The sequence below is a fragment of the Lineus longissimus genome, chromosome 15, assembly GCF_910592395.1.
Source record: "Lineus longissimus chromosome 15, tnLinLong1.2, whole genome shotgun sequence".
Lineage (NCBI taxonomy): Eukaryota > Metazoa > Nemertea > Pilidiophora > Heteronemertea > Lineidae > Lineus > Lineus longissimus.
Genome location: NC_088322.1, coordinates 15,071,740 through 15,085,121, shown reverse-complemented (window position 1 = coordinate 15,085,121; position 13,382 = coordinate 15,071,740). Strand labels below are relative to the sequence as shown.

At 44.3% G+C, this 13,382-nt stretch overlaps 3 protein-coding genes across 3 annotated transcripts; all 3 read right to left on the bottom strand.

Moving 5' to 3' along the window:
• Window positions 1-9: 9 nt before the first annotated feature.
• On the bottom strand, window positions 10-1,924 carry LOC135499735 (uncharacterized). Its single transcript, XM_064790674.1, has 3 exons — window positions 1,707-1,924; window positions 739-870; window positions 10-272 (listed from the first exon to the last, which is right to left on the bottom strand). The coding sequence occupies exons 1-3, from the start codon at window positions 1,780-1,782 to the stop codon at window positions 160-162; spliced, it is 321 nt and encodes a 106-aa protein (XP_064646744.1). The 5' UTR covers window positions 1,783-1,924; the 3' UTR covers window positions 10-159.
• Window positions 1,925-2,831: 907 nt separating this feature from the next.
• On the bottom strand, window positions 2,832-4,981 carry LOC135499609 (uncharacterized). Its single transcript, XM_064790480.1, has 3 exons — window positions 4,719-4,981; window positions 3,561-3,692; window positions 2,832-3,094 (listed from the first exon to the last, which is right to left on the bottom strand). The coding sequence occupies exons 1-3, from the start codon at window positions 4,792-4,794 to the stop codon at window positions 2,982-2,984; spliced, it is 321 nt and encodes a 106-aa protein (XP_064646550.1). The 5' UTR covers window positions 4,795-4,981; the 3' UTR covers window positions 2,832-2,981.
• An 864-nt stretch (window positions 4,982-5,845) lies between these two features.
• Window positions 5,846-10,424, bottom strand: LOC135499608 (uncharacterized). The gene is made up of 3 exons (XM_064790479.1): window positions 10,255-10,424; window positions 6,530-6,661; window positions 5,846-6,063 (listed from the first exon to the last, which is right to left on the bottom strand). Exons 1-3 carry the CDS (start codon window positions 10,328-10,330, stop codon window positions 5,951-5,953), a joined length of 321 nt encoding a protein of 106 aa, XP_064646549.1. The 5' UTR covers window positions 10,331-10,424; the 3' UTR covers window positions 5,846-5,950.
• Window positions 10,425-13,382: the final 2,958 nt, after the last annotated feature.

Genomic DNA, 13,382 nt, shown 5'->3' with positions numbered 1-13,382 from the left:
AAACTAAGGTACGGTTGGCGATTAGAATGTCGCAGCGATTTATTCAAAGAAAACAATGCAATGATACAGGCTTCACAATTTGCCAGTCTATATTTGTACCCCAAACGCCTGTTTATTTCACGAAGAATCTTGAGGCTCTGCTTGTGACTTAATACTTCACTAACAGACCCTAGCCTTCTCAAACACTCCGGCGCATGGCTGATGGGAGCATTCCCGGGAGCGGTGCTGGTTGCTGTAGATGCATTCTCCCCATTCACTCCATTCGCCCAGGGCTGAAAGGATAAAGTTTTGATCGTTGGAAAAGCGGTTAGTCCCTTGAGGCGTAGAGGATAATCCCAGAGATCAGTATTGCTTTTGTCGCTGTTGCTGTTGTTCGTAGGAAAGGACAGAACCAGTGTCTACCTTCCATCGACGGCCAGTGCTGTAATATGGGATTTCGAGTCCGGAGTCTTTGGAATCCTCAGCATGTTTTAAAAGGCATTGGGCCTCAAAAGGTGTTGGGCCAACCAATTATTTATTACCCAATTTTGAAAGCTCGCATCTTGTCTCGATCATTTTCGTCTAGATTAGAATATAGAATAGATGAGTTTGCACAATGAAGAAATCCGATAGAGCAGCGTGTCCAAAACAAGATTGAAAAATGGCGTTGACGGAAACCTCTTGGTCGAATGAATAATGTAATCGTGCAGAAGATCAACCAGATAGTGGTGGAATACAAGGTGTCTATTTATCACTTACCGTTGGTGTCGCTTCCTTCGCAGAGTCCAATCTCTCTCTTGTAGATGCAGTCGAAGCCTTCCGTCTCGCAGTCGACACGGTCACGGAACTGCTGCAGACCGTCGCAGTTCCACTCTCCCCATTCACCATGAGCTGGAGGAGAGAATGTTCAGATGGAATGTCTTGGCGCCGAGGGATTTAGGTGCTGCAGCGGGGCGGGCAGTAAAAAAGGTTTCATTTTTGTTGGACCCTTCAACCCCATCATGTTCATAGTCTCAGTATTCAATGAAAAGGCGAACATCGGTTTCAGTTTCGAAGTCAAGTTGAAACTGAAGCATCGAATCTCGCGAGGGACTGGCTGTTCGAAGTCTCAGTATTCGATGAAAGAGCGAACATCGGTTTCAGTGTCGAAGTCAAGTTGAAACTGATGCATCGGATCTCGCGAGGGACTGGCTGTTCGAAGTTTCAGTATTCGATGAAAAGGCGAACATTGGTTTCAGTGTCGAAGTCAAGTTGAAACTGAAGCATCGAATCTCGCAAGGGACGGGCTGTTCGAAGTCTCAGTATTCGATGAAAGGGCGAACATCGGTTTCAATGTCGAAGTCAAGTTGAAACTGAAGCATCGAATCTCGCAAGGGACTTGCTGTTCGAAGTCTCAGTATTCGATGAAAGGGCGAACATCGGTTTCAGTGTCGAAGTCAAGTTGAAACTGATGCATCGGATCTCGCGAGAGACTGGCTAACTTAAACATCCGATTGGACAAAGAACCAAGCCACGCCTTTAGTTTGGAAACCAAGGTGGCTGTTTTTTGGGGTACGCTTGCTTATACATGAGGATTCGAAGTTATGGTTGTTCAGCTAGTGATCAAAGCTACAGTCGCGTATGAAACTGAACAATGAAAATGAAAATACCAGGATGATTTTTATACCATCTGTCGAAGAGAATTATGCATGCCAGCTCGTACAAAAACGACATTTGAAAAAACTTACGGACAGATTTCATCCATCTCGGCTCTGGAAAAGCGGAGACGGCTACAATCACGGCGGCTAGGACCAGAAGCTTCATGTCGGAGTCAGCGAGGTATCAACAGTGGCGTATGAACAGGCGTCAGGCTGCAAGTGAACCAGGCATCTGTGAATGTGATGATTTATACTGTCTATTACCTGTCGTTATAGACGTCACGTTGTGACATTTCATTGGACTAGCGGTTTCCTGATGGCGAACATACTCTGCAAATAAACAGGTAACACTGCTGACACATTCAACCCACATTCAGTTTAATGGTGATGACCTGTATTTTATCTCATGATACCAATTTCATCTATTTAGCAAAGCAATCATGAATGTGTGGTTCGCATGCGGTAGATCAAGCTCCTAAGCTCATGTCATGATGTGCCTTAGGCAACCTCATGTGAAGGTTTCTCTACTGCTTTGTTTTACCAATTACTACTGCCAATTAATTTTGTCACCTCATGCTTTATACCATCCCGTTAAGACCTGTACATACCCCCATCTGTATCCCCTTTCATTTGTTGTTGTTGTTAAATTGCCTTACTGCATCTATTCAATGATTCTGATGGTCATCGTAGTTATCCTGATGACCGCCATGTTACCGGTCAGATAAGAGAGAGTTTCCGCAAAGCTCCCGAAGCAACAACGCGGACGCCAATCCCATTGTTCGGCGACCTGTATGATCGCGGAGGTCGAACGATCGGGCTGGCGTTCGCGTTGGCGTTTTGTGGGCTTGCGAAATCTCCCTGTTGAGTATGACTGCAATCTTACATTAACAAGTGGCGCTAAATATATAACGTGCAAGATAATCATGTTTTAAACGTGTACACAATCATGTACGATATATCGTAGTTACTGTTTGTTGAGAATAAATTTACAGGTTATTGATCAAAGTTGTGTTTACTTATTTTGACCTGTACTCTAATCTGGCCCGACTCCAAAAATGAGCCCTCAACTGATCTCCACTTCCAGTAAAATGCAGAGAGAACTGTTGTAATAACCATCCGATGTGTGACAGGATGCTCAGAAATGAGCCGGGAAAGAAGTGCTCTTTTAAATCGAAATAGATCAGCATACAAAGAAATAACACGAAAAAACTAAGGTACGGTTGGCGATTAGAATGTCGCAGCGATTTATTCAAAGAAAACAATGCAATGATACAGGCTTCAAAATTTGGCTGCCTATATTTGGACCCTAAACGCCTGTTTATTTCACGAAGAATCTTGAGGCTCTGCTTGTGACTTAATACTTCACTAACAGACCCTAGCTTTCTCAAACTCTCCGGCGCATGGGCGCTGGGAGCATTCTCGGTGGCTGCTCTGGATGTTGTAGATGCATGCTCCCCATTTACTCCATTCGCCCAGGGCTGAAAGGATAAATTTTTGATCGTTGGAAAAGCGGTTAGTCCCTTGAGGCGTAGAGGATAATCCCAGAGATCAGTATTGCTTTTGTCGCTGTTGCTGTTGTTCGTAGGAAAGGACAGAACCAGTGTCTACCTTCCATCGACGGCCAGTGCTGTAATATGGGATTTCGAGTCCGGAGTCTTTGGAATCCTCAGCATGTTTTAAAAGGCATTGGGCCTCAAAAGGTGTTGGGCCAACCAATTATTTATTACCCAATTTTGAAAGCTCGCATCTTGTCTCGATCATTTTCGTCTAGATTAGAATATAGAATAGATGAGTTTGCACAATGAAGAAATCCGATAGAGCAGCGTGTCCAAAACAAGATTGAAAAATGGCGTTGATGGAAACCTCTTGGTCGAATGAATAATGTAATCGTGCAGAAGATCAACCAGATAGTGGTGGAATACAAGGTGTCTATTTATCACTTACCGTTGGTGTCGCTTCCTTCGCAGAGTCCAATCTCTCTCTTGTAGATGCAGTCGAAGCCTTCCGTCTCGCAGTCGACACGGTCACGGAACTGCTGCAGACCATCGCAGTACCACTCTCCCCATTCACCATGAGCTGGAGGAGAGAATGTTCAGATGGAATGTCTTGGCGCCGAGGGATTTAGGTGCTGCAGCGGGGCGGGCAGTAAAAAAGGTTTCATTTTTGTTGGACCCTCCAACCCCATCATGTTCATAGTCTCTGTATTCAATGAAAAGGCGAACATCGGTTTCAGTGTCGAAGTCAAGTTGAAACTGAAGTATCGAATCTCGCGAGGGACTGGCTGTTCGAAGTCTCAGTATTCGATGAAAGAGCGAACATCGGTGTCAGTGTCGAAGTCAAATTGAAACTGATGCATATGATCTCGCGAGGGACTGGCTGTTCGAAGTCTCAGTATTCGATGAAAAGGCGAACATTGGTTTCAGTGTCGAAGTCAAGTTGAAACTGAAGCTTCGAATCTCGCAAGGGACTGGCTGTTCGAAGTCTCAGTATTCGATGAAAGGGCGAACATCGGTTTCAATGTCGAAGTCAAGTTGAAACTGAAGCATTGGATATCGCAAGGGACTGGCTGTTCGAAGTCTCAGTATTCGATGAAAGGGCGAACATCGGTTTCAGTGTCGAAGTCAAGTTGAAACTGAAGCATCGGATATCGCAAGGGACTGGCTGTTCGAAGTCTCAGTATTCGATGAAAGGGCGAACATCGGTTTCAGTGTCGAAGTCAAGTTGAAACTGAAGCATCGAATCTGGCAAGGGACTGGCTGTTCGAAGTCTCAGTATTCGATGAAAGGGCGAACATCGGTTTCAGTGTCGAAGTCAAGTTTAAACTGAAACATCGGATCTCGCGAGGGACTGGCTAACTTAAACATCCGATTGGACAAAGAACCAAGCCACGCCTTTAGTTTGGAAACCAAGGTGGCTGTTTTTTGGGGTACGCTTGCTTATACATGAGGATTCGAAGTTATGGTTGTTCAGCTAGTGATCAAAGCTACAGTCGCGTATGAAACTGAACAATGAAAATGAAAATACCAGGATGATTTTTATACCATCTGTCGAAGAGAATTATGCATGCCAGCTCGTACAAAAACGACATTTGAAAAAACTTACGGACAGATTTCATCCATCTCGGCTCTGGAAAAGCGGAGACGGCTACAATCACGGCGGCTAGGACCAGAAGCTTCATGTCGGAGTCAGCGAGGTATCAACAGTTGCGTATCAACAGGCGTCAGGCTGCAATTGAACCAGGCATCTGTGAATGTGATGATTTATACTGTCTATTACCTGTCGTTATAGACGTCACGTTGTGACATTTCATTGGACTGGCGGTTTCCTGATGGCGAACATACTCTGCAAATAAACAGGTAACACTGCTGACACATTCAACCCACATTCAGTTTAATGGTGATGACCTGTATTTTATCTCATGATACCAATTTCATCTATTTAGCAAAGCAATCATGAATGTGTGGTTCGCATGCGGTAGATCAAGCTCCTAAGCTCATGTCATGATGTGCCTTAGGCAAGCTCATGTGAAGGTTTCTCTGCTGCTTTGTTTTACCAATTACTACTGCCAATTATTTTTGTCACCTCATGCTTTATACCATCCCGTTAAGACCTGTACATACCCCCATCTGTATCCCCTTTCATTTGTTGTTGTTGTTAAATTGCCTTACCGCATCTATTCAATGATTCTGATGGTCATCGTAGTTATCCTGATGAACGCCATGTTACCGGTCAGATAAGAGAGAGTTTCCGCAAAGCTCCCGAAGCAACAACGCGGACGCCAATCCCATTGTTCGGCGACCTGTATGATCGCAGAGGTCGAACAAGCGGGCTGGCGTTCGCGTTTGCGTTTTGTGGGCTTGCGAAATCTCCCTGTTGAGTATGACTGCACTCTTACATTAACAAGTGGCGCTAAATATATAACGTGCAAGTTAATCCTGTTTTAAACGTGTACACAATCATGTACGATATATCGTAGTTACTGTTTGTTGAGAACAAATTTACAGGTTATTGATCAAAGTTGTGTTTACTTAATTTGACCTGTACTCTAATCTGGCCCGACTCCAAAAATGAGCCCTCAACTGATCTCCACTTCCAGTAAAATGCAGAGAGAACTGTTGTAATAACCATCCGATGTGTGACAGGATGCTCAAAAAAAAAAGCCGGGAAAGAAGTGCTCTTTTAAATCGAAATGGATCAGCATACAAAGAAATAACACGAAAAAACTAAGGTACAGTTGGCGATTAGAATGTCGCAGCGATTTATTCAAAGAAAACAATGCAATGATACAAGCTGCACGAAGAATCTTGAGGCTCTGCTTGTGACTTAATACTTCACTAACAGACCCTAGCTTTCTCAAACTCTCCGGCGCATGGGCGCTGGGAGCATTCTCGGTGGCGGCTCTGGATGTTGTAGATGCATGCTCCCCATTCACTCCATTCGCCCAGGGCTGAAAGGATAAAGTTTTGATCGTTGGAAAAGCGGTTAGTCCCTTGAGGCGTAGAGGATAATCCCAGAGATCAGTATTGCTTTTGTCGCTGTTGCTGTTGTTCGTAGGAAAGGACAGAACCAGTGTCTACCTTCCATCGATGACCAGTGCTGTAATATGGGATTTCGAGTCCGGAGTCTTTGGAATCCTCAGCATGTTTTAAAAGGCATTGGGCCTCAAAAGGTGTCGGGCCAACCAATTATTTATTACCCAATTTTCAAAGCTCGTATCTTGTCTCGATCATTTTCGTCTAGATTAGAATATAGAATAGATGAGTTTGCACAATGAAGAAATCCGATAGATCAGCGTGTCCAAAACAAGATTGAAAAATGGCGTTGATGGAAACCTCTTGGTCGAATGAATAATGTAATCGTGCAGAAGATCAACCAGATAGTGGTGGAACACAAGGTGTCTATTTATCACTTACCATGGGTTTCGCCTCCTTCGCAGAGTCCAATCTCTCTCTTGTAGATACAGTCGAAGCCTTTCGTCTCGCAGTCGACACGGTCACGGAACTTCTCCAGACCGTCGCAGTACCAATCTCCCCATTCACCATGAGCTGGAGGAGAGAATGTTCAGATGGAATGTTTTGGCGCCGAGGGATTTAGGTGCTGCAGCGGGGCGGGCAGTAAAAAAAGTTTTATTTTTGTTGGAGCCTCCAACCCCATCATGTTCATAGTCTCAGTATTCAATGAAAAGGCGAACATTGGTTTCAGTGTCGAAGTCAAGTTGAAACTGAAGTATCGAATCTCGCAAGGGACTGGCTGTTCGAAGTCTCAGTATTCGATGAAAGGGCGAACATCGGTTTCAGTGTCGAAGTCAAGTTGAAACTATGCATCGAATCTCGCAAGGGACTTGCTGTTCGAAGTCTCAGTATTCGATGAAAGAGCGAACATCGGTTTCAGTGTCGAAGTCAAGTTGAAACTGAAGCATCGAATCTCGCGAGGGACTGGCTGTTCGAAGTCTCAGTATTCGATGAAAGAGCGAACATCGGTTTCAGTGTCGAAGTCAAGTTGAAACTGAAGCATCGAATCTCGCAAGGGACTGGCTGTTCGAAGTCTCAGTATTCGATGAAAAGGCGAACATTGGTTTCAGTGTCGAAGTCAAGTTGAAACTGAAGCATCGAATCTCGCGATGGACTGGCTGTTCGAAGTCTCAGTATTCGATGAAAGGGCGAACATCGGTTTCAGTGTCGAAGTCAAGTTGAAACTGAAGCATCGAATCTGGCAAGGGACTGGCTGTTCGAAGTCTCAGTATTCGGTGAAAAGGCGAACATCGGTTTCAGTGTCGAAGTCAAGTTGAAACTGAAGCATCGGGTCTCGCAAGAGACTGGCTGTTCGAAGTCTCAGTATTCGATGAAAGGGCGAACATCGGTTTCAGTGTCGAAGTCAAGTTGAAACTGAAGCATCGAATCTCGCAAGGGACTGACTGTTCGAAGTCTCAGTATTCGATGAAAAAAAGGCGAACATCGGTTTCAGTGTCGAAGTCAAGTTGAAACTGAAGCATCGAATCTCGCAAGGGACTGGCTGTTCGAAGTCTCAGTATTCGATGAAAGGGCGAACATCGGTTTTAGTGTCGAAGTCAAGTTGAAACTGAAGCATCGAATCTCGCAAGGGACTGGCTGTTCGAAGTCTCAGTATTCGATGAAAAGGCGAACATTGGTTTCAGTGTCGAAGTCAAGTTGAAACTGAAGCATCGAATCTCGCGAGGGACTGGCTGTTCGAAGTCTCAGTATTCGATGAAAGGGCGAACATCGGTTTCAGTGTCGAAGTCAAGTTGAAACTGAAGCATCGAATCTGGCAAGGGACTGGCTGTTCGAAGTCTCAGTATTCGATGAAAGAGCGAACATCGGTTTCAGTGTCGAAGTCAAGTTGAAACTGAAGCATCGAATCTGGCAAGGGACTGGCTGTTCGAAGTCTCAGTATTCGATGAAAGGTCGAACATCGGTTTCAGTGTCGAAGTCAAGTTGAAACTGAAGCATCGATTCTTGCAAGGGACTGGCTGTTCGAAGTCTCAGTATTCGATGAAAGAGCGAACATCGGTTTCAGTGTCGAAGTCAAGTTGAAACTGAAGCATCGGATCTCGCAAGGGACTGACTGTTCGAAGTCTCAGTATTCGATGAAAGGGCGAACATCGGTTTCAGTGTCGAAGTCAAGTTGAAACTGAAGCATCGAATCTGGCAAGGGACTGGCTGTTCGAAGTCTCAGTATTCGATGAAAGGGCGAACATCGGTTTCAGTGTCGAAGTCAAGTTGAAACTGAAGCATCGATTCTTGCAAGGGACTGGCTGTTCGAAGTCTCTGTATTCGATGAAAGGGCGAACATCGGTTTCAGTGTCGAAGTCAAGTTGAAACTGAAGCATCGAATCTGGCAAAGGACTGGCTGTTCGAAGTCTCAGTATTCGATGAAAAGGCGAACATTGGTTTCAGTGTCGAAGTCAAGTTGAAACTGAAGCATTGGATCTCGCAAGGGACTGGCTGTTCGAAGTCTCAGTATTCGATGAAAGGGCGAACATCGGTTTCAGTGTCGAAGTCAAGTTGAAACTGAAGCATCGAATCTCGCAAGGGACTGGCTGTTCGAAGTCTCAGTATTCGATGAAAGGGCGAACATCGGTTTCAGTGTCGAAGTCAAGTTGAAACTGAAGCATCGAATATCGCAAGGGACTGGCTGTTCGAAGTCTCAGTATTCGATGAAAAGGCGAACATCGGTTTCAGTGTCGAAGTCAAGTTGAAACTGAAGCATCGATTCTTGCAAGGGACTGGCTGTTCGAAGTCTCTGTATTCGATGAAAAGGCGAACATCGGTTTCAGTGTCGAAGTCAAGTTGAAACTGAAGCATCGAATCTCGCAAGGGACTGGCTGTTCGAAGTCTCAGTATTCGATGAAAGGGCGAACATCGGTTTCAGTGTCGAAGTCAAGTTGAAACTGAAGCATCGAATATCGCAAGGGACTGGCTGTTCGAAGTCTCAGTATTCGATGAAAAGGCGAACATCGGTTTCAGTGTCGAAGTCAAGTTGAAACTGAAGCATCGATTCTTGCAAGGGACTGGCTGTTCGAAGTCTCAGTATTCGATGAAAGGGCGAACATCGGTTTCAGTGTCGAAGTCAAGTTGAAACTGAAGCATCGAATCTGGCAAGGGACTGGCTGTTCGAAGTCTCAGTATTCGATGAAAAGGCGAACATTGGTTTCAGTGTCGAAGCCAAGTTGAAACTGAAGCATCGAATCTCGCGAGGGACTGGCTGTTCGAAGTCTCAGTATTCGATGAAAGGGCGAACATCGGTTTCAGTGTCGAAGTCAAGTTGAAACTGAAGCATCGAATCTGGCAAGGGACTGGCTGTTCGAAGTCTCAGTATTCGATGAAAAGGCGAACATCGGTTTCAGTGTCGAAGTCAAGTTGAAACTGAAGCATCGAATCTCGCAAGGGACTGGCTGTTCGAAGTCTCAGTATTCGATGAAAGGGCGAACATCGGTTTCAGTGTCGAAGTCAAGTTGAAACTGAAGCATCGAATCTGGCAAGGGACTGGCTGTTCGAAGTCTCAGTATTCGGTGAAAAGGCGAACATCGGTTTCAGTGTCGAAGTCAAGTTGAAACTGAAGCATCGGGTCTCGCAAGGGACTGGCTGTTCGAAGTCTCAGTATTCGATGAAAGGGCGAACATCGGTTTCAGTGTCGAAGTCAAGTTGAAACTGAAGCATCGAATCTCGCAAGGGACTGACTGTTCGAAGTCTCAGTATTCGATGAAAAGGCGAACATCGGTTTCAGTGTCGAAATCAAGTTGAAACTGAAGCATCGAATCTGGCAAGGGACTGGCTGTTCGAAGTCTCAGTATTCGATGAAAGGGCGAACATCGGTTTCAGTGTCGAAGTCAAGTTGAAACTGATGCATCGGATCTGGCGAGGGACTGGCTAACTTAAACATCCGATTGGACAAAGAACTAAGCCACGTCTTTAGTTTGGAAACCAAAGTGGCTGTTTTTTGGGGTACGCTTGCTTATACATGACGATTCGAAGTTATGGTTGTTCAGCTAGTGATCAAAGCTACAGTCGCGTATGAAACTGAACAATGAAAATGAAAATACCAGGATGTTTTTTATACCATCTGTCGACGAGAATTATGCATGCCAGCTCGTACAAAAACGACATTTGAAATAACTTACGGACAGATTCCATCCAGTCCGGCTCTGGAAAAGCGGAGACGGCTACAATCACGGCGGCTAGGATCAGAAGCTTCATGTCGGAGTCAGCAAGGTATCAACAGTGGCGTATCAACAGGCGTCAGGCTGCAAGTGAACCAGGCATCTGTGAATGTGATGATTTATACTGTCTATTACCTGTCGTTATAGACGTCACGTTGTGACATTTCATTGGACTGGCGGTTTCCTGATGGCGAACATACTCTGAAAATAAACAGGTAACACTGCTGATACGTTCAACCCACTTTCAGTTTAATGGAGATGACCTGTATTTTATCTCATGATACCAATTTCATCACCTTACTCACCTATTTACCAAAGTAATCATGAATGTGTGGTTCGCATGCTTCTATATGAAGGCGGTAGATCCAGAAGTATTAAGGTAGCAGGAAGGGTTGGGCGTTTGTGGTTTCTGAGTCTGAGGGGGTTGGTGTCTGTTGACTGTGCTTTAAGAGAGACTAGGCATGGCGCCAGTCTCTCCTAAAGCACGGTCAACAGGCATTTGGTCTCAGTATTTGGGCAAGTACAGAATAAAGCCAGCTCAGAGAGCAATGATTGAACGATGCTGTGGACAAGTCAAAGGATACTGCATCAGTCACGACCAACTTCAGAAAGAAAGCTTCACCACCAGCATATTCAATGTTCAGTTCCAACCTGCACCAGTCCAATGCACGCCCGTCATGGTCAGCAGTGGTCAGCTTAGCGCGATATGAAACATTCTTCCGAAACTCAAGCGAGGGAAGTCTGCTCATTAGCATATCTCGCGCACTGCTCCTTCTGGTCAAACATCGTAGTGAAATCGTAATGGACAACGTCTGGCTTTGCGCCAGACGAATAAGTGAAGAACTAATAGGTAAAGAACTTCTACTTGCGCGAGACTGCTGTGATAAAATTATCATTGCAGAGACTCCGGTGACGTACACATATATTTTTTACAAAAATGCCCTCAAAAGACGACATGGAATGATTATTTTATTGATATTTCCTACTATATACCTTCCAATTATCACTTTATACAAATAGATCGGCGTTAGGTCGCATGCTTTTCTTTCCTGGTGACACTATAAAGCAAAATAGTTGCAACCCCGTAAATGCGCTATAAGTCCAATAATAAGTGACGGTGACCCGTTATAAATGTTTCGCCAGCTTCGATTTTTTGCCGCTACGCGGCGCTTTGGGCCCTTGCGTCAAGCTCCTAAGCTCATGTCATGATGTGCCTTAGGCAAGCTCATGTGACGGTTTCTCTACTGCTTTGTTTTACCAATTACTACTGCCAATTAATTTTGTCACCTCATGCTTTATACCATCCCGTTAAGACCTGTACATACCCACATCTGTATCCCCTTTCATTTGCTGTTGTTGCGTCATTGTACCGTTATTGCTAGTTTTTGTATGTTTTCATTAGTCTTGAAGACGACACGAAGTGCCCAAGCTCGTCTCATTAAAATCAATGTTGATCGAAAAAAATGGTGTCGAGTTTGACTCATTAAAATTAATGTTAATCGAAATTTTGTCAAGTTCCTCTTTCCAATCATCTAGATCTATTCGTACTAAATTGGACCTTAGGCTCCTTCGTAGATCCCCCTTCAGTTCAACCTGATCATTCTAGTGCCACTTACGCTGACTTTCTTTTAACTTGACGCTACGTTAAGCCTTTACACTTAACGTTAATTTAACGTAGCGTCATCTCCTTCAGTTAAGCCCTTAGATTTAACGCTAAGTTAAGCCTGTTCTGAACAACCTGGCCCAGCTCGATCAGGGTCGTCACTTCGTATATCAAAGGGTCGTTGACGTATATATGACGTATATCTACGTTAAGCCTTTACACTTAACGTTAACTTAACGTAGCGTCATCTCCTTCAGTTAACCCCTTAGATTTAACGTTAAGTTAAGCCTGTTCTGAACAACCTGGCCCAGCTCGATCAGGGTCGTCACTTGGTATCGTTGACGTATATATGTATCAATTTACCTTCAAATTTTTCAAACTGATCAGGTAGTTTTGTGACATTATGCGGGAATTGTGCTTATTACATGAGATTGCATGAGGGGGCTGCGGAATTTGATCGCCTTGTTGTGCTGGGAGGGCGGTATATGTAAGTATGACTAGGCCCATTTTCTGGGCCATGACGTTTTAATGGAGAATGAGCGCCTGGCCCAATAAAATGGCTAGTTTTTACTAACCCTACTGCTGCAAAATTTTACTAAATTGCTGAAAATTGCGCACTTTTCGCCTGTTTTGCAAATTAGAGGTCGGTTAGCCACAATTACAATCGCACAAAAAATGATTTTAATTTGAAAATCTGAACGAAGCTTGGAAATCCGCCATAATAGAGACCGTGATCTTTTGAAAAAACAATAAATTCAAAGGGCAAACAGGATCGGATTGATGGTAATCGTCGTGGAAACTGTAGTGACTCATTTAACGGAGTCCGGGTCAGCGTAGTGGATCCAAAACCTGAGGGTCACGATGAATATCACTAAGCGTAAACACAGCAAGAAGAATGACCCTCTTCGCGCAACAAACGGATGATTCACGCTTTTCCTCGCGGCCCTTTGTCGTGATTTATGTATCCATAATTAGATCATTCTTCAATGGAATCCGTATTCACTCCCAGACCACTATGACCAGTTCAGAAGTTTATCCATATGAAGAATAGCAATGATGCTATTTTAACTGTTAACTGTTAACTGACTGATTGACTTGGCTTTGAACTTTAGTAATTTGTAAGGCAAACTGATGTCAGTAGGATGCAATTGCAAATGAGAGATCAACTCGGGAGTTTTCGCCGGCCTTGCTATCCAGAAATGAGACAGGCCTACTTTCATCTAATGGCGGTTGTTTGTGACGAGTGCAACATGGTATACCTGATAATGCTAAGTGCTCAAGTTAGGGCCAGGTTATATTGAGTTCTGTATGGATATACACTTTAATTAATTATAAAGTCTGCAACATTTCGAAGTGTTTCTCCTTCGTTTTCTGGCTTAGGACATACAAGGACCACAGAACCCTGTGCACAACCTAAATTAAAGATGGGTCTGGTTGTGGTTGGTGTTGACGTCATTTTAAAAAAAGATACTAACGAATAGTTCAG

What these genes read in the sequence shown, in the direction of transcription:
- LOC135499735 (XM_064790674.1), bottom strand. Translation starts at nt 1,782, where the DNA reads ATGAAGCTTCTGGTCCTAGCCGCCGTGATTGTAGCCGTCTCCGCTTTT. An exon ending in GAGATGGATGAAATCTGTCC is followed by an intron (nt 871 to 1,706) that starts GTAAGTTTTTTC and finishes TCTCTCCTCCAG; the next exon opens with CTCATGGTGAATGGGGAGAG. An exon ending in CGAAGGAAGCGACACCAACG is followed by an intron (nt 273 to 738) that starts GTAAGTGATAAA and finishes TTATCCTTTCAG; the next exon opens with CCCTGGGCGAATGGAGTGAA.
- LOC135499609 (XM_064790480.1), bottom strand. Translation starts at nt 4,794, where the DNA reads ATGAAGCTTCTGGTCCTAGCCGCCGTGATTGTAGCCGTCTCCGCTTTT. An exon ending in GAGATGGATGAAATCTGTCC is followed by an intron (nt 3,693 to 4,718) that starts GTAAGTTTTTTC and finishes TCTCTCCTCCAG; the next exon opens with CTCATGGTGAATGGGGAGAG. An exon ending in CGAAGGAAGCGACACCAACG is followed by an intron (nt 3,095 to 3,560) that starts GTAAGTGATAAA and finishes TTATCCTTTCAG; the next exon opens with CCCTGGGCGAATGGAGTAAA.
- LOC135499608 (XM_064790479.1), bottom strand. Translation starts at nt 10,330, where the DNA reads ATGAAGCTTCTGATCCTAGCCGCCGTGATTGTAGCCGTCTCCGCTTTT. An exon ending in GGACTGGATGGAATCTGTCC is followed by an intron (nt 6,662 to 10,254) that starts GTAAGTTATTTC and finishes TCTCTCCTCCAG; the next exon opens with CTCATGGTGAATGGGGAGAT. An exon ending in CGAAGGAGGCGAAACCCATG is followed by an intron (nt 6,064 to 6,529) that starts GTAAGTGATAAA and finishes TTATCCTTTCAG; the next exon opens with CCCTGGGCGAATGGAGTGAA.